Source organism: Zea mays, chromosome 4 (genome assembly GCF_902167145.1).
Source record: "Zea mays cultivar B73 chromosome 4, Zm-B73-REFERENCE-NAM-5.0, whole genome shotgun sequence".
Lineage (NCBI taxonomy): Eukaryota > Viridiplantae > Streptophyta > Magnoliopsida > Poales > Poaceae > Zea > Zea mays.
The window spans coordinates 249,340,675-249,359,705 of record NC_050099.1 but is presented as its reverse complement, the minus strand read 5'-3'; the positions used below and the strand labels follow the sequence as shown (position 1 = coordinate 249,359,705).

General features: G+C 44.1%; 1 protein-coding gene across 1 annotated transcript; it reads left to right on the top strand.

The window, feature by feature from the left end:
• The first annotated feature begins 4,515 nt into the window (after window positions 1-4,515).
• Window positions 4,516-6,663, top strand: LOC103654992 (WAT1-related protein). The gene is made up of 5 exons (XM_008681814.3): window positions 4,516-4,948; window positions 5,317-5,433; window positions 5,517-5,910; window positions 6,010-6,161; window positions 6,260-6,663. The coding sequence occupies exons 1-5, from the start codon at window positions 4,707-4,709 to the stop codon at window positions 6,405-6,407; spliced, it is 1,053 nt and encodes a 350-aa protein (XP_008680036.1). The 5' UTR covers window positions 4,516-4,706; the 3' UTR covers window positions 6,408-6,663.
• Window positions 6,664-19,031: the final 12,368 nt, after the last annotated feature.

Below are 19,031 nucleotides of genomic sequence, written 5' to 3'. Positions count from 1 at the left end.
CACATAGCGGTGAGACGACGTGGGAATGATCGACGGAGGCACCAGGCGTGGGCGAGGTCGAGGCTGAGACGGACGACGTTGGGCGGAGGCGCGAGCTTGACCTCGCTAGAGAGGCCGGGGCTGAGACGGACGACATCGAGCGGAGGCGCGAGCTTGGCCTCGCTGGAGGGCGGTGAGGGCGCTGGTCGAGGCGAGTGTCGGCGAGGGCGCCGACGGTGAGGTGGCGGTCGCAGCAGCGACGGAGGCATGACGACGGCGACGACGGAGAGGGGCTGCTGTTGAGCACCAAACAGACGGGCGAACGGTCTGGCTCATAGGCCGAACGGTCCACGGTCCAGACATTCCACACTAGTGGCGCGGACGGTCTGCGCGCGCAGAGTCAGTTAGGATTCCAAGTGAAAGTCGCCTAGAGGTGGGGTGAATAGGCGAAACCTAAATATTATAGACTTTGAACACGCACTATGCCCGGGGTTAGTGTTAGAAATAATTCGGAGTGTGGAAGATAGTTCTCCTTGCTATGAGTTGCTCAATCAATGCGGATAACCTTGGGAGCAAACTCAAATCAATATAAGTAAGGGAACTTTTAGAGAGAGGAAAGAAAGGGAAACAAATCAAGTGGAGATCAACATAAATGAACATGGTGATTTGTTTACCGAGGTTCGGTTCTAAAGTACCTAGTCCCCGTTGAGGAGGCCATAAAGACCGGGTCTATTCCAACCCTTTCCCTCTCTCAATCGGTCACACAGACCGGTTGAGTGCTTCTCCTTAATCACTTGGGTCACTAAGATCCCGTAAGGATCACCACACAATTATGTGTCTCTTGCTAGCTTTACAAAGCACTTAGAAGAATTAGAATGTGAATGAGAAAGCAATCTAAGTAACAGGAGCAACAAAAGAAACACAAAACACCCTCTCTCAAGTCACTAAGCAAATGAGTTGATTTTGAGGCTTCGAGAGGATTTGATCTTTTGAATGTGTCTTGGAGTGAATGCTTTTGCTCTTGTAGTGAATGTGGAGTTTAGAAAAATTGGATGACTTGAATGGTGGTGGTTGGGGGTATTTATAGCCCCAACTACTATTCTAGTCGTTGATGTCGATGGGCACACCAGATAGTCCGGTGGTGCACCAGACATGACACTGTTCACTGTCCGGTGCGTGCCACGTCAGCCGACCGTTGGGGTTTGGAGCGGTTGACCGTTGAAGTCCTTTGCCCTCTTGCGGCACCGGACAGTCCGGTGCGTTCTGACTTCGCAACTCTGACTTCTGACTTCTGCACTCTGCACTGTTCACTGTTCACTGTTCACAGCAGTCGACCGTTGGGCGCAGTTGATTGTTGCTCCGTTGGCTCACCGGGCATGTCTGGTGCACACGGACAATCCAGTGAATTATAGCAGAGCGACTCTGGGGAAAACCCGAGAGCGGCCAGTTCATGGGTGCCTTGGCCTGGGCACCGGATAGTGTCCGGTACGCCACTGGCAGCACCAATGCTTGTCTTTGCTCCAAACTTTGTATAGTTTACCAACTTAATTTCTTTGTTGGTTTGTGTTGAACTTTATGCACCTGAGATAAATGACAACTAGGCAAACTAGTTAGTCCACATGGTTTGTGATGAACGTCAAACACCAAAATCGATTATAGGAAATGTTTTAATCCCATTTCCCTTTCACCGAGTTTCTTGCGCCATTGGTTAGCTAAATCTGCGGGATTAACTCGAGAAAAGGCTTGTAATGGGTCCATACCTCCCCCTATATATATATATATAGTTTATATATTAGGAGCCCTGGGCTTCCAATAACTAGAGGAAGCCCAGGTCGGACGGTGCAATCCGGTCGAGCCGGACCACATCCGGACGTCTATAAAATAGGACCCGGAGTGCTAGGGTTCAGTTTTTTACGCTCCACCCCGATTCATTAGCGACGCCGTGTGCGACGACGGCGGTTGCCCCAGAGCGTGCGCGGCGGTGGATCCCCAGCCGGTGGCCGCAACTCCATGACCTCGACGCGCGGTGGCGGAGGTTCCTCGATCCAGAGTAGTGGCGGCGGTTCCCCGATCTAGAGGGCGAGCGACAGCGGGGCCCTTGTGCGGGCAACCGGCGGCGTCCTCGAGGTCCCGAGGAGGCGACACTTCCAAGGCCGGCGAGCAAGCGACGCCCGTCGACGTGCGAGTAGCGACGGCGACGCATGAGGCGCGATGTTCGAGCGAGCGGCGTCACGGAAGGCCCGAGATGCACGCAACGATGATCGCGCGTGACATCCTCCGATCCGGCGCAGTTTTCTTTTCGATTATTGTGTTTTATGCCTACCACATGTATTATTTACGCCAAAAACTGTACGATTTTATGCTTAAACATGGAGTTCGTATATCAGTTTACTGCATGCACATTGGAAAGGCAATTCCTTGATTTATGTTGTTCGTAATTTGTGTGCATGCAATGGAAGCTCCCACGATTTTTGCCATAATTTTTGGATCTGTATAAAAATAGAAACCGCATGCATGCGGCTGCCATGTTTTCGGATCTGTCATAAAAATAGGATAGTAATAACAACCTACTAGAGCTATCAACCTCTCACATTGACTCGGTATTTACGCTTATAATTGAGGGATTTTATGCTCAAAACTTAAGGTTTTTACGCTCTACCGAAGATACATCCACCAGTGAACAACATGCCAGATTTTTTACGCAGTATACCGAATTGCATAATTATCTACAATGACATATTTCGTATCAGTATATATCATAAAATGGTCATTACGAGTCTAGCTGCATGGCTGTTGCAGCGATTCTAAATTTATGGAGGAAATAAAGCATTTAACATAGAACCCGCCACACATATCTTTCCTAAATTTACGCGCATGCAAGAGAACGTGTTTGACTCATGCATGCATTTTGCCATAATTTTTGGATCTGTATAACCGCATGCATGTGGCTGCCATATTTTTCGGATCTGCCATAAAAATAGGATCGTAATAACAACCTACTAGAGCTATCAACCTCTCACATTGGCTCGGTATTTACGCTTATAATGGAAGGATTTTATGCTCAAAACTTAAGGTTATTACGCTCCAACCCGGAGATGCGTCCACCAGTGAACAACATGCCAGATTTTTTACGCAGTGTAACGAATTGCATAAATAGCTACACCATATAGTATAATTTGTATTAATATATATCATAAACTAGATATAATGTGTTTAGCTGCATGGCTGTTGGAGGGATCCTATATTTATGAAGGAAATAAAACATTAAATACGAATTTTTGTTTCTATGCGTGTAATTCATTTCCTTTCATTAAACATTATTTTTATCATAAATTCGTGTGCATGCAGGTGGTAACAGATTTTTACGCAGTATACCGAATTGCATAATTATCTACACAGGGTAGCATATTTAATAGCAGTATATATCATAAAATGGTCCTTACGAGTCTAGTTGCATGGCTGTTGCAGCGATCCTAAATTTATGGAGGAAATAAAACATTTAAAAATACAAACCGTCGTACATATCTTTCCTAAATTTATGCGCATGCAAGGGACGTGTTTGACTCATGCATGCATTCCTTTTTTGCGCGCACAGACGTGGGCGCGGGTGGTGCAACCGACAGCCTGGTCTAGTCGGTGCGCTGGGTTGAACCAGGTTGCAGGGATGATCGATCTGGGCTTCCTTTAACTATTGGAAGCCCAGGGCTCCCGTTATACCTACTATATATATATATATATATATATATATATATATATATATATATATATATATATATATATATATATATATATATATATATATATATATATATATATATATGGAGAGCTACGGCCAATTGAAACGCCAACAATCGATCAATCAATCAATATACATCTAGTTTTTTACCTTTGCCTTAAGAGTAGACAGTAAATTAGATTCTTCACTCTAAATCTTCACATCTTTCCAGCTCTACGTCGATTAGATGTATCTTGGGTGGCCTCTTGATCCTAAGACAAAGCCTAGGATCTCTCCTCCTCGACGGGGTCCCTCACAGGAGCGAGATCTAGACGCTGCCGGTGAACTCCGCCACTTATACGCACGCGCGAACCGTCCGACTCATCAAGAAGGAACACCAACCCCTGCATCAGGTTGATGGACATAACCTTTTTTTTTGTCTTAGTTCGTTTACTCACAGATGATTGGGAGTAAGCACGTGAAGATTGAGGTTGCAAGGTGCCGTGATAAGCCACATCTATCCGTCCAGTTTTATTTTGACAGCAACGTACGTACGTGTAAGGAGTTAAATTATTGTGTATATATTGTTCAGAAAGATGGGCAGATTAAAGCAGGGGTTGTGTTTAGTAGCACATAATGCAAAGACAGCTAGTTTCCTTATTCTAAAGAAAGTTTCCGATGCTTAGCTTTTCCAAATTAGAGGGCTAGCATCGTCCTTTATTAATTTGACCTATTTAATTCGATCTTTTGCCCGGCCCTGGACACCAGCTGCAGACAGACATAATATATTATCTTAGTCAAGGCATCATTCTTTCTTGAGCTAGCTAGCTATACAGGATTGCTTGCCTAAGCTGGAGGCCAACATGTATAAATACCTAGCTAGGCCCGGGTCTGTGTGAATTAATTCACAGCATACATAGATAGAGCTCCATTAATTCTAGGGTATTGTAGTGCTGCAACATCGATCAGCTAGCTGCTGGCGTATCCATTTGATTCAGAGCGTCCATCCATTATGGGCTGGGGTGACTGCAAGCCTACGGCAACAATGGTGTCCGTCGTTGTGGTGTTCGCGGTGCTCAACACGCTGACAAAGATGGCCTTCAACCAAGGGATGCACACCACTGTCCTCATCACGCTTCGTCAGCTCACCGCCTTCCTCTTCCTCGCACCAATCGCCTACTACCGGGAGAGGAAGACACGGCCTAAGATGACACTTGAGATCTTTGTCTATCTCTTCTTCAGTGCAGTGCTTGGGTATATATAAGTAGTTCGTTAATTCTTCTTCTTCTTCTTCTTCTTCTTCTTCTTCTTCTTCTTCTTCTTCTTCTTCTTCTTCTTCTTCTTCTTCTTCTTCTTCTTCTTCTTCTTCTTCTTCTTCTTCTTCTTCTTCTTCTTCTTCTTCTTCTTCTTCTTCTTCTTCTTCTTCTTCTTCTTCTTCTTCTTCTTCTTCTTCTTCTTCTTCTTCTTCTTCTTCTTCTTCTTCTTCTTCTTCTTCTTCTTCTTCTTCTTCTTCTTCTTCTTCTTCTTCTTCTTCTTCTTCTTCTTCTTCTTCTTCTTCTTCTTCTTCTTCTTCTTCTTCTTCTTCTTCTTAACTTCCTTGTGCATATATATACATGCTGCAGTGCCTCACTTACCCAGTGGCTGTTCTTCGTGGGGCTACGATACACCACAGCAACATTTGCATGTGCCTTCATCAACATGACTCCCATGTTCACTTTTCTCGTAGCACTCCCTTTTGGGTACGTACGTAATCAATTGATTAATCATATATATATATGATTAATTGATGTGTTTATAACTGCATATATATGTTTGCCTGCAGGATGGAGAAACTGGACCTCAAGACTGGAGCCGGCATAGCGAAGGTGATTGGCACAGCAGTAGGGTTCACAGGAGCCATCGTGCTTGCGCTCTACCAAGGTCCATCACTGACCAAACCCTCACCAGCCCAAGCAGCAGCAGCCCACCATGTTCTTGCTCACCATCAGTGGGCGATTGGGTCTGTGGCCCTGCTCGCAGGCGCAGCGTGTTGGTCCTTTTGGTTCATCCTTCAGTCGAGACTGGGGAAGAAGTATCCGGCTCTCTACTCTGGAAATGCGCTCATGTTCTTGCTCAGCTTCCTTCAGATGGCTGCTGTGGGGCTGGCCACGGAGAGGAAGGACCTCTCGGTGTGGATCCTCAGAACCAAGCTGCAGATCATCACTGTGCTCTTTGTGGTACGTATGTAATATAACTAATTAATCGTCAACACAATAAGATCGATCAATTTTTCAGTATGTAATTAATTTGTTACTACTTTATGAATAATCATCAAGGGGATCATGGGGTCTGGAGTTGGTTTCTTGGCCATGTCTTGGTGCATCGAGCAAAGAGGTCCAGTCTTCACCACTGCATTCACGCCTCTCATACAACTCATAGCAGGAGCTATCAACGTCGTCGCTCTCCATGAACAGCTCCATGTTGGAAGGTACGACAGTATACACCATGCAGGCAGTCAAAAAATAAATTAAAATAAAAAATAGAAAAGCTAACTATCTATCATCCATGTGCTTCTTGATTCTCCAGCGCCCTGGGCTCTGCTCTGGTAATTGCTGGGTTATACTTTGTCCTCTGGGCAAAGACCAAAGAGGCGGCATCAGATGCTCCTCCAACCACCAATATTGTTAAATCAAAGCAAGCAACGACGGAACAAGGAGAGAGTAATTATGTATGATGATAACTAATCACAGCAGAAAAAGAAGGAACTAATTAACCAAATATATAGTCGATCTGTATGTATGTATTTATGTATGTGTGGGAAGAAAACAGTTTTTATTCTCTAACATAAAAGAGGAGGAGTTTTGTATGTGCTTTTTCTTCTTCTTTTGATTGACAAGTGTTGTGCAACAGTAGCTGAACAAGCTCATTATTATGGCATACTCCAAATGTTTTCTCGATTAACAAAGGACAAAATCAAGGTTCAGATTTAAGCCCTTATCTATTTTTCATAGTGATAGATGAGGTCACGAGGATATACAAGGAGATATCCCTTGATGTATGCTTTTCGCTGACGATGTAATTCTAGTAGATAAAAGCCGGGAAGGAGTAAACAGAAAGGTAGAGTTATGGCGTCAGACCCTAGAGTCAAAAGAATTTAGAATTAGCAGGACCAAAGTCGAATATATGAGATGTGACTTTGGTACTACAATTAGTGAGGATGAAGATGTAAGCTTGTGAGGCCAGATAGTACCAAAGAAGGACACCTTCCATTATTTGGGATCGATGCTACAGAGATATGGTGATATTGATGAAGATGTTAGAAATAGGATCAAAGCGGGATGGATGAAATGGCGTCAAGCATCGGGAGTCCTATACGACAAAAGAGTGCCACAGAAGTTGAAAGGCAAATTCTACAGGACGATGATTAGGCCTGCTATGTTATTTGGGGCTGAGTGTTGGCCTACTAAGAGACGACATATCCAACAACTAAGTGTTGCAGAGATGCGTATGTTGCATTGGATATGTGAGCACACAAGATTGGACCGAGTGAGAAACTGTTGGAACTCTCTAACTCGCGGCCAACCAAGCTCAAACAGTGGAAGAATGAGAAACAATTTTATGTCGATTAACACAGTGTATTAGGACAACAGTGTTTTTCTTTTTTTTCCTGCAATGGTGCAGTACGGAGGTATTTATAGGTAACCGAGGGTCGGCTCTGCCCCGTCAAAGACAATTACACCCTTCGTTACCTACTTTATCCCCGGAATATTCCCCCTTGGGGCAACAATTGGTATCAAAGCCAGGTTGCCCTAATGCATTCTCAGACAAATCTTGGCTCACTATGTGTGAGGGAGAGATTGTTGGGAATAGTCCCACATTGTGTGGTGAGGGTGTGAAAGCATGGTTTATAAGGTTGAGGGTGCAACCCCTAATTTGCTAGCTTTTTGGGGGAGTGTTGGCCCAAGAGATCTAAAGCCCGCTGTTATACGTGCGGGCGCGTGTGTCGCGGCCCGACAGCCTGGGTGGGCGCGCCGTGTGTGGGAGCGGCCCCGACGGACACGCCATGTGTCGGCGGTCTGGTTCCAACAGTTTGGGCATGTCCACCGGAGACCCTTAGAGCACTAGTGCACAGAGGCATCATAAGACAGGACAATAATGTGAAGAGAGGTAGAGGATGACCAAACTTGACATGGGAGGATGCAATTAAAAGGGACTTGAAGAAATGAAATATCCCAATGGAGTTGTGTTTGGATAGAAGTGCTTGGAAAGAAGCTATCCACGTGCCTAAACCATGATTAGGCATTTTCCCTTTTAGTGCTCTCAATAGCCTTTTCTCTTACCCTTTCTCTCTCTTTCTCTTTTTGGTGACATATTGTTGGGTTTCAACTCTAGCCTACCCTAATTTTCTTGGGAATAAAAGACTATGTTGATGTTGCTGTGGAACTCTTGACCCAAATCTCTTTGAACTAATTACCATAGAGCTCCAAACTAGGCATCACTCACTGCCTTTCAGTCTTTAAAACTGAACTAAATTCAGTCAAAGCATAGTTTGTCGGCCCAACTTTGAGCAAGTTTTACTCCACCTTTTATACAGGACCAAACCAAACTCACTTAAGTATACTTGTTCACAATCATATGGGCTTCACTTACTCTATAAACACCACAACCTAAAACCTTTTAGATTAGCCACAAATGAACTCCAAAACAGCCACAAAACTGAAATTGCAGATTCAGCTCACTGTTCGCCATCTGAAACTCCAGAAATCTGGCAGCTCCACTTTAGCTCACCTTTTCTCCTAGTTCCAAATAGCTTCAAGGGTATGGCCTTTAACCAAACCTGATCTTCTACTATAGCTCTATCGCTTTTCTATAAGAGACCTAATTTATTTCCCAACAGGTTAGCCACTACAAAGGTCCAAACATGGCTAAAGTTTACTGAAATTCAGAACTTAGTCAATTAGCTAAATCTGAAACCCAAAAGTTGATAGCCCACTTTTGAGCAAGCTTTACACTCAATTCTATATAGTTTTTGGGTCAGATCACTTAATCAAACCTGTACTACTATAACAGCTCTACAACTTTGTTATAGTGGCCATAAGCTATAACTCTATGGATAGAGCAGAAGAGAGCTCCAAAGCTGCACCAAAACACACAAATTCAGACTCTGAATTTGCACTAAGTCTGAAATCCTGAAACCTGACATCTCTAATTTAAACCACTATTTCACCTAGTTGCATAGAGTTTTAGGGCTATCACACATAATAAAGAATGTTCTCTTATAGTTAATCTACAGGTTTGTTATACAAACATTTAACTAAAAGCCCTAAGTTTAAAAATTACAGGGGTCGAAAAACAGCTAAATCCAATTGTTTTGTGCTGAATCCAAATTGACCTAAATCTGAACTTTTGCAAATTTCTCCAAATTTCTCCACACAACATGGAAATCTCCAAATATTAAAGTTGTTCACTTTTCTAAGCTCTACAACTTTGGTATATGGACTTGTAGCTAAATCTCTCTAGATTTTGAATTTTTTTGGGACTAGTTCAGGGTTTCTAGTGCGACTATTGTTTCTCCAAACCACCTCTCATTTTTTATTCACTTCTAAAAGCAAAGTTGTTCCTTGACCTAAGATCTTCTTTGGTTTTTTCAGAACTTATGGCCAAAACATCCTTGGTTCAAAAGTTGCTTTGTTTACTCAACACTTCACCTTTGGGCTCGATTTAGTGTTTTGAAGTTGATCCAACACCTCAAGTGTTTCTCCCACTCGATGTACACTTGAAGGCAAAGTCACTCTAGGTTCAGATGTTGCTTTGTTTACACATGTCTTTAGCACTTAGCAATAGTTCCTCATCAAACCACCTGCCAAGGAGTCCAAAGAATGAGCTTTGAACTTCCCTAACCATGCCCCTAGTTGTTAGTAGAGAGGAGTCTACCAGAGGTAATAATTAGTAGTAGATAAATAGCAACAGGGCACGGTCGGTTGTCATGGACAAGGCTACCATGAGCAACAATCAGGCCAAGGATGAGCTGGACCGGCCGAGAAGAAGCGCCGGCGCCCTGGAGAAAGCGCCGGCTGAGGAGGAGGAGGAGGAGGAGGAGGAGGAGGAGGAGGAGGAGGAGGAGGAGGAGGAGGAGGAGGAGGAGGAGGAGGAGGAGAAGAAGAAGAAGAAGAAGAAGAAGAAGAAGAAGAAGAAGAAGAAGAAGAAGAAGAAGAAGAAGAAGAAGAAGAAGAAGAAGAAGAAGAAGAAGAAGAAGAAGAAGAAGAAGAAGAAGAAGAAGAAGAAGAAGAAGAAGAAGAAGAAGAAGAAGAAGAAGAAGAAGAAGAAGAAGAAGAAGAAGAAGAAGAAGAAGAAGAAGAAGAAGAAGAAGAAGAAGAAGAAGAAGAAGAAGAAGAAGAAGAAGAAGAAGAAGAAGAAGAAGAAGAAGAAGAAGAAGAAGAAGAAGAAGAAGAAGAAGAAGAAGAAGAAGAAGAAGAAGAAGAAGAAGAAGAAGAAGAAGAAGAAGAAGAAGAAGAAGAAGAAGAAGAAGAAGAAGAAGAAGAAGAAGAAGAAGAAGAAGAAGAAGAAGAAGAAGAAGAAGAAGAAGAAGAAGAAGAAGAAGAAGAAGAAGAAGAAGAAGAAGAAGAAGAAGAAGAAGAAGAAGAAGAAGAAGAAGAAGAAGAAGAAGAAGAAGAAGAAGAAGAAGAAGAAGAAGAAGAAGAAGAAGAAGAAGAAGAAGAAGAAGAAGAAGAAGAAGAAGAAGAAGAAGAAGAAGAAGAAGAAGAAGAAGAAGAAGAAGAAGAAGAAGAAGAAGAAGAAGAAGAAGAAGAAGAAGAAGAAGAAGAAGAAGAAGAAGAAGAAGAAGAAGAAGAAGAAGAAGAAGAAGAAGAAGAAGAAGAAGAAGAAGAAGAAGAAGAAGAAGAAGAAGAAGAAGAAGAAGAAGAAGAAGAAGAAGAAGAAGAAGAAGAAGAAGAAGAAGAAGAAGAAGAAGAAGAAGAAGAAGAAGAAGAAGAAGAAGAAGAAGAAGAAGAAGAAGAAGAAGAAGAACCCCTCGGCTGCCTTTGGATTCACCGTGGAAGCACTGCACAGCACGTCTGATGGTGGGCTGATACGCGCCAGCCATGCGGCACGCTCCCAGACCCAAAGGGAGGTGGGCAGATTGGGGGATTGGCCAGCCATTGCCGTTGCCTGTTTTGGTTTCATGGCCGCCCAAGCCGTGTCATCGCTGCAGATCAGAGAAGAGTAGTCAGAAATCAACCTTTACAGAGACAGAGAGAGATATAAACATCACACTCGTCATAGTAGTACTGTATATAGCCACCAATGTGTCTGACTGCAATATATAGATAGATAGATAGATAGTCTTGTGCCTGCGAAAGAAATGGATAGTCTTGTACTGTATGTAACCTTTGTGGCTGCATTGCCTACAAAGGTTACAGGTGCTTGAAAATTATTATCTCACGGCATGGCATGTTGTTTTTGATGAGTCTATTTTTCCGTTGGCCACACAACTGGCCACAGCCTCACAACCGGCCACACATTCGCAACAAATCCCGGTGTCTCTGTTCGGCGCAGTACCCGGCGCGGTCCTGTAGCACCACATTTCACTCCTCAGCCAGCAGCTTTGGACGCCTCTGCGCTGCGCCCACGGTTTTCTCGCCTGCACTTCACCCAGTTCACATGCAGCAGGTACAGCATCATCTCTCCCATCCACGTCCCACGGTGGATCACACATGTTGTTAGCAACACTCGTCTCACGATCTCAAACCAATACCGAGAGGAACATTGTGCATATGTTTCTAGACAAATTCAGAGTAGCAGCTAATTGTACTAGAGAGAGGAGTCGGGTACATGAGAGGAAGAAGATGAACAGCAAATGATTCATCGATGCCCCTTGGTCTACACGTTTCCCCTTTTTGTAGGCAGAGATGCCCCCACTTGCTATCAAACCAGGTCCCACATGACAGTCTGTTGACACATGTCGAACTGTAATCCGTGCCATACATTAGTTGACACAAACTCTAAGTCCTCTTCTTTCGCTGCTTCTCTTCTTTCGCAACCCACGTACTATTTACAGAAGCCTAGGCGATGCTTGACAATATCTCACTTTAACTCGACCAGATATTTCATGTGTTATTCAACAAGTCTGCCTTTTTATGCATGCTCCTCGTGACACTCGCATGGTTTTGCTCAAGCGGATCTTACGCTATGTGCGCGGTACACTGGACTACGGTCTGCATATCATATCTATCGTAGTCACAATCTCGATCTAGTGGCAGGCATACTCTGATGCTGACTGGGATGAATGTCCAGATACTCGACGTTCCACATCTGGTTATTGTGTTTTTATGGGTGACAATCTTGTTGCTTGGTCCTCCAAGCGGCAACATATAGTTTCTAGATCCAGTGCAGAAGCAGAATATCGAGGCGTGGCAAACGCTGTGGCGGAAATGTCGTGCATATGTGGTATTCTGTGATAATGTCAGTGCGATGTATCTAGCCTCCAACCTCGTACAACATCAATGTACGAAGCATGTGGAAATTGTTAGGATTTATGGGCTTGGCCCAATTAAGAATTTCTAATAAATCCCAGAAAAATCTCAAAAGCCCATATAAGTGGATGGCAAAGGGATAGGTGGAACCAATAGCACCATATTGCTAGCTCTTGTGGAGTAGAGCTAACTTAAATATGGAAGCCACACTCACTCACCAAGTCATGGATGAGAGGAGAGAGTGTGGAGAGCCACACGCGCGCGCGCGCTCGCTCGCCTGGCCGGGCCGGGGCGGGGCGAAGGGCGCGGGCGCACGACATGCGCGTGAATGGTCCGCCGAAATCCGGCCCCTCGCCTTGCGGGGGCGCGGCTACCTTTTGCCGTTTGATTTTTTGGTTTCTTGGCTGTTACGCTTATCCTAACCGATCGCTACAAAATCTCAACTGATTGCGAGATTTTCGTGGGTGGATAAGCACGGGGGTCGCGGACTCGGCCCTATAAAAGGAGCCCGGCAGCTAGCCTCTAGATCATCCCAGATCCCAGTTCGCGTTCGCCTCTCTTCATAGCTGAGCCGCCTTTTAGTTCCCTTCGTCCCGACCGCAGAGGTGCATCTGCGATCAGGAGAGCAGGTCTCTGGAACCCTTCGTCTTCTAGATCCTGCACCGGGAGAGGGCGAATAAGGTTTTTGGGAAGCGTCTTCACGCGACTGCTCGTGATCTTCTGACCTCGTCGACCCTGTTGATTCGCTACTTCGACATCGTCGACCCAGCTGATTCTGGCGCGCGCCAACTATCAGTAAGTCTAATCAGTACGCATCATCTGATTTGGCTTGTTATTTCAGTTCTTCTGATTTGGTCATGATTTATATTCGGAATTTAAACTGGAATTTGTCTAATTACTCAACAATCCAAAAACCTTATTGTAGACAATTTCCTAGTTTTTCTATGGCTGCTTTTGCCGATGCGCTCAAGCCAGAAAAGTTCAATGGTATGCACTTTAAGAGATGGCAAGTCAAGGCCACGCTCTGGCTTACTGCTATGAATGTCTTCCATGTTAGTAAAGGCAGACCTGAGGGTCCACTGACTCCTGAACAGGAGAAAGAGTACGACCATGCCAATACTATGTTCACGGGAGCCGTTCTTAGCGCCTTTGTTGACCGTCTGGTTGATGCGAATATGCAGTACACAGACGGGAAAGAGTTGTGGGATGCACTTACTACTAAGTATGGTGCATCAGATGCTGGCAGTGACCTGTATATCATGGAGAGCTTTCATGATTATAAGATGGTTGATAATCGCTCTATTGTAGAGCAAGCTCATGAAATACAGTGTATAGCCAAGGAGCTCGACCAACTTAAGATAGTCCTTCCTGACCGATTTGTGGCTGGGTGCATTATTGCAAAGTTGCCTTCTACATGGAGGAACTTCGCCACAGCTCTGAAACATAAGAGACAGGAGATATCAGTTGAAAATCTGATAGCGTCTCTGGATGTTGAGGAGAAAGCTCGGGCAAAGGGCACGGGATCTAAAGGAGGCGAGGGCCACTCCAGCGCCAACATGGTTCAGAGGAACCACAACAAGGGGAAAGGAAAGCCAAAATCTAACAAGCCCAACAAAACTACCAACTTCAAGAAGAAGAAGAAGAACAAGGCTGAATTGACATGTTTCGCATGTGGCGAGGCGGGTCATTTTGCCAAGGATTGTCCCGATCGAGCGGATCGCCGTGGCAAAAAGGGCAATGTCAACACAGTGGTCGCTAGCAATGAGGAAGACAAAGGGTATGATAATTTACCTTTCATCTTCTCAGTATTTCAATCACCTAGCTGGTGGCTTGATACTGGTGCTAATGTTCATGTGTGTTCTGACATCAACTTGTTCTCTTCTTATCAGGGCGCCCGGGATTCTTCCGTGCTAATGGGGAATGGGTCACATGCTTCTGTTCATGGCACTGGCACGGTGGATCTGAAGTTTACTTCGGGAAAGATCGTGCAGCTGAAGAACGTGCATCATGTCCCTTCTATACACAAGAATCTCGTTAGCGGAACCCTTCTATGTAGAGATGGGTTCAAGGTAGTTTTGGAGTCCAATAAATTAGTTGTGTCCAAGTCTGGACAATTTATTGGTAAAGGCTATGATTGCGGAGGCTTGCTCCGCTTTTCTTTGTTAGATTTCAATAATAAGTCTGTGAACCATATTTGTGCTAATGTTGATGATCTTGCGAGTATTTGGCATTCTCGTTTATGTCATATTAATTTTGGCTCTATGTCTCGGCTTGCAACCATGAGTTTAATTCCGAATATCACCATAGTCAAAGGTTCTAAGTGCCATAGTTGTGTGCAGTCGAAGCAACCTCGAAAGCCTCATAAGGCTGCTGAGGAGAGACACTTGGCACCGCTAGAACTCATACATTCTGATCTTTGTGAGATGAATGGTGTGTTGACAAAAGGTGGTAAGAGATACTTCATGACATTGATTGATGATGCGTCTAGATTTTGCTATGTATACTTGCTAAAAACTAAAGATGAGGCTTTAGACTACTTTAAAATCTATAAGGCTGAAGTTGAAAACCAACTAGAGAGAAAGATCAAACGTCTTAGATCAGATCGTGGTGGCGAGTTATTTCCCAAAGTCTTTGATGATTTCTGTGCAGAACATGGCATTATTCATGAGAGGACTCCTCCCTATTCACCCGAGTCAAACGGGATTGCTGAAAGGAAAAACCGTACGTTGACTGACCTGGTGAATGCCATGTTAGACACTTGTGGTTTATCTAAGGCATGGTGGGGGGAGGCAGTCCTGACTTCATGTCATGTTCTGAATAGAATTCCTATGGGCAAAGAAGAGAAAACCCCTTATGAGAAGTGGGTTGGGAGAAAACCATCACTTTCATACTTGCGCACTTGGGGGTGCATGGCGAAAGTCAATGTACCAATTAATAAAAAGCGCAAGCTTGGTCCAAGGACAGTGGATTGTGTCTTTCTTGGATATGCTTCGTGTAGCATAGCATATAGATTTTTAGTAGTTAAATCTGAAGTTCCTGATGTGTATGTTGATACTATTATGGAATCACGTGATGCTACTTTCTTTGAGCATATATTTCCAATGAAAGACATTCATAGCAATTCTAGATACTCTTCTGAGATAATTCCTAAACATAATACACCTATTGAGAGTTTTGAACAGCCACATGAAATTGTCCTAGAAGAGGATGACAATGATGCTCCTAAAAGGAGCAAGAGACAAAGGGTTGAAAAATCCTTTGGTAATGATTTCATTGTGTACCTTGTGGACGATACTCCTACTACCATTGCAGAAGCATTTGCATCTCCAGATGTAGATGATTGGAAAGAAGCAGTTCATAATGAGATGGACTCCATTCTTTCAAATGGTACGTGGGAAGTCACTGATCGACCCTATGGATGCAAACCTGTGGGTTGTAAGTGGGTGTTTAAAAAGAAGCTCAAGCCTGATGGTACAATTGAAAAGTACAAGGCTAGGCTTGTGGCTAAAGGCTATACTCAGAAAGAAGGAGAAGACTTCTTTGATACTTACTCACCTGTTGCTAGAATGACCACTATTCGAGTACTACTTTCTTTGGCTGCCTCGTATGGTCTCCTTGTTCATCAGATGGATGTAAAGACAGCTTTTCTTAATGGAGAGCTGGACGAGGAAATCTATATGGAACAGCCTGATGGATTTGTAGTAAAGGGTCAAGAAAGCAAGGTGTGCAAGTTATTGAAATCTTTGTATGGTCTGAAGCAAGCACCAAAGCAGTGGCATGAGAAGTTTGACACAACTCTAACGTCTGCAGGCTTTGCCATTAATGAGGCAGACAGGTGTGTATATTATCGCTGTGGTGGGGGCGAAGGAGTTATATTGTGCTTATATGTTGATGATATATTGATATTTGGCACAAACATTGATGTGATCAATGAAGTCAAGTCTTTTCTATCAAAGAGTTTTGATATGAAAGATCTGGGAGAAGCTGATGTGATTCTAAACATCAAGCTGATTAAGGCAGATGGTGGGATTACTCTCTCGCAATCTCACTATGTTGAAAAGGTTTTGAAGCGATTTGGCTTCTCTGAGTGCAAACCTTCTCCAACACCTTATGATCCCAGTGTGACACTGCGAAAGAACAAGAGAATTGGTTTAGACCAATTGAGATACTCTCAGATTGTCGGTTCACTCATGTATCTTGCTGGTGCAACAAGACCCGATATCTCGTTTGCTGTGAGCAAATTGAGTAGGTTCATGTCAAACCCCGGGACTGATCATTGGCATGCACTTGAGCGGGTTATGCGCTACCTGCAAGGTACAATGAGTTATGGGATTCACTATTCTGGTCAGCATGCAGTACTTGAAGGATATAGTGATTCGAACTGGATATCTGATGCAGACGAGCTTTATGCCACCAGTGGTTATGTCTTTACTATTGGTGGAGGTGCGGTATCATGGAGGTCATGCAAGCAGACCATTTTGACGAGGTCAACCATGGAAGCCGAGCTAGCTGCACTTGACACAGCAACCGTTGAGGCAGAATGGTTGCGTGAACTCTTGATGGACTTGCCGGTGGTTGAGAAACCAATACCAGCTATCCTTATGAACTGTGACAATCAGACAGTGATTGCTAAAGTGACGAGTTCTAAGGATAATGGAAAGTCATCAAGACATGTCAAAAGACGATTGAAGTCTGTCAGAAAGTTGAGAAACTCCGGAGTTATAAGTGTGACTTATATTTCAACAGATAAAAATCTGGCAGATCCTTTTACCAAGGGACTACCACGTAATGTGATAGAAATCGCATCAAGAGAGATGGGTATGAGACCCGAATAAAGTTGCCATGGTGGAAACCCAGTCTATGTGATCGGAGATCCCGTGAATTAGGTCCTGGGAAGAACAAGCCATTGGTGAACTGAGGAGAGTAACCTTTGACCCTCTCTAAGTAAAAAGATGCAATACTCCCAAATGCTATAAGGCAGGTTGGCTTTGTGCCTTAATGTGTTCTGTTGGCTTGTATTAGCGAAGATGTTGTCCTGCAGAACATTCTTTGAAAGAACACACCTATATGAGTTAGACTGTCTAACGTCGCAGTCTATGAGATTAGGGTGATCTCTAGTAAACTCATGAAGAGACATTGGAGTACGACGTATATACTCCACCCGAGAAGGGGACTACTGGTAGCCAAGTACTGGTCATGACTTCAAGTGAAACCCATTCACGCAAAACTTGCAATTCAAGGCATAGTCCATTGTCCAAGTTGTGGGTTGGTGTAGCTTGGAGTTCTAGGCGGAAGTTCAACTTAACAGTCTCTGCTGAAAAACTAGTATATTAAACAGTAGTGAACAGTGGCGAAAACTGCAGATGGGCATTTGAGATCTGGTGGGGGATTGTTAGGATTTATGGGCTTGGCCCAATTAAGAATTTCTAATAAATCCCAGAAAAATCTCAAAAGCCCATATAAGTGGATGGCAAAGGGATAGGTGGAACCAATAGCACCATATTGCTAGCTCTTGTGGAGTAGAGCTAACTTAAATATGGAAGCCACACTCACTCACCAAGTCATGGATGAGAGGAGAGAGTGTGGAGAGCCACACGCGCGCGCGCGCTCGCTCGCCTGGCCGGGCCGGGCCGGGGCGGGGCGGGGCGAAGGGCGCGGGCGCACGACATGCGCGTGAATGGTCCGCCGAAATCCGGCCCCTCGCCTTGCGGGGGCGCGGCTACCTTTTGCCGTTTGATTTTTTGGTTTCTTGGCTGTTACGCTTATCCTAACCGATCGCTACAAAATCTCAACTGATTGCGAGATTTTCGTGGGTGGATAAGCACGGGGGTCGCGGACTCGGCCCTATAAAAGGAGCCCGGCAGCCAGCCTCTAGATCATCCCAGATCCCAGTTCGCGTTCGCCTCTCTTCATAGCTGAGCCGCCTTTTAGTTCCCTTCGTCCCGACCGCAGAGGTGCATCTGCGATCAGGAGAGCAGGTCTCCGGAACCCTTCGTCTTCTAGATCCTGCACCGGGAGAGGGCGAATAAGGTTTTTGGGAAGCGTCTTCACGCGACTGCTCGTGATCTTCTGACCTCGTCGACCCTGTTGATTCGCTACTTCGACATCGTCGACCCAGCTGATTCTGCCGCACGCCAACTATCAGTAAGTCTAATCAGTACGCATCATCTGATTTGGCTTGTTATTTCAGTTCTTCTGATTTGGTCACGATTTATATTCGGAATTTAAACTGGAATTTGTCTAATTACTCAACAGAAATTGACTTAGGTCCCGTTTGTTTTCTTTCATTTTGAGGAATTGGAATCTTACTAATGGAATAAGCTATTTTTTAGAATGTGACATTCCACCACTTTCCAAAGTTATTATATAAGCCTATCTCAAATTCATAGGGAGAGAGATGGAAATTGATTCTATAGATTTACATGCTATTTTCCGATGTACAACTTATAGCGCATTCTTCTACTTGTTTCGCTATACCATAAATATAGTACTCCCTCCGTTTCTTTTTATTTGTCGCTGGATAGTGCAATTTTACACTATCCAGCGACAAATAAAAAGAAACGGAGGGAGTATATAACTATCTCTCTCAAATGATTTAGGATACTATACAAATATACTACATATATAAATATATAAACTTAATTAGTTTTGTCTAAATTATAATTATTAAAATGGAATTCAATTTTAACGAAACAAACGGGGCCTTACATTTTGTGCATGAGAAAGTATCTTGAGGGGAGGTGACGGTGACACATATTCCATCATCCCTTCAGTTGGCAGGACTAACTTCATCTCTGTTCAAAGATCAAGCCATATACGGATTCCGCAGGTTGAGCGGGATGATGTTAAACTATGTCTAGATTCATATTCTGTTAGCTAGCTCCTAT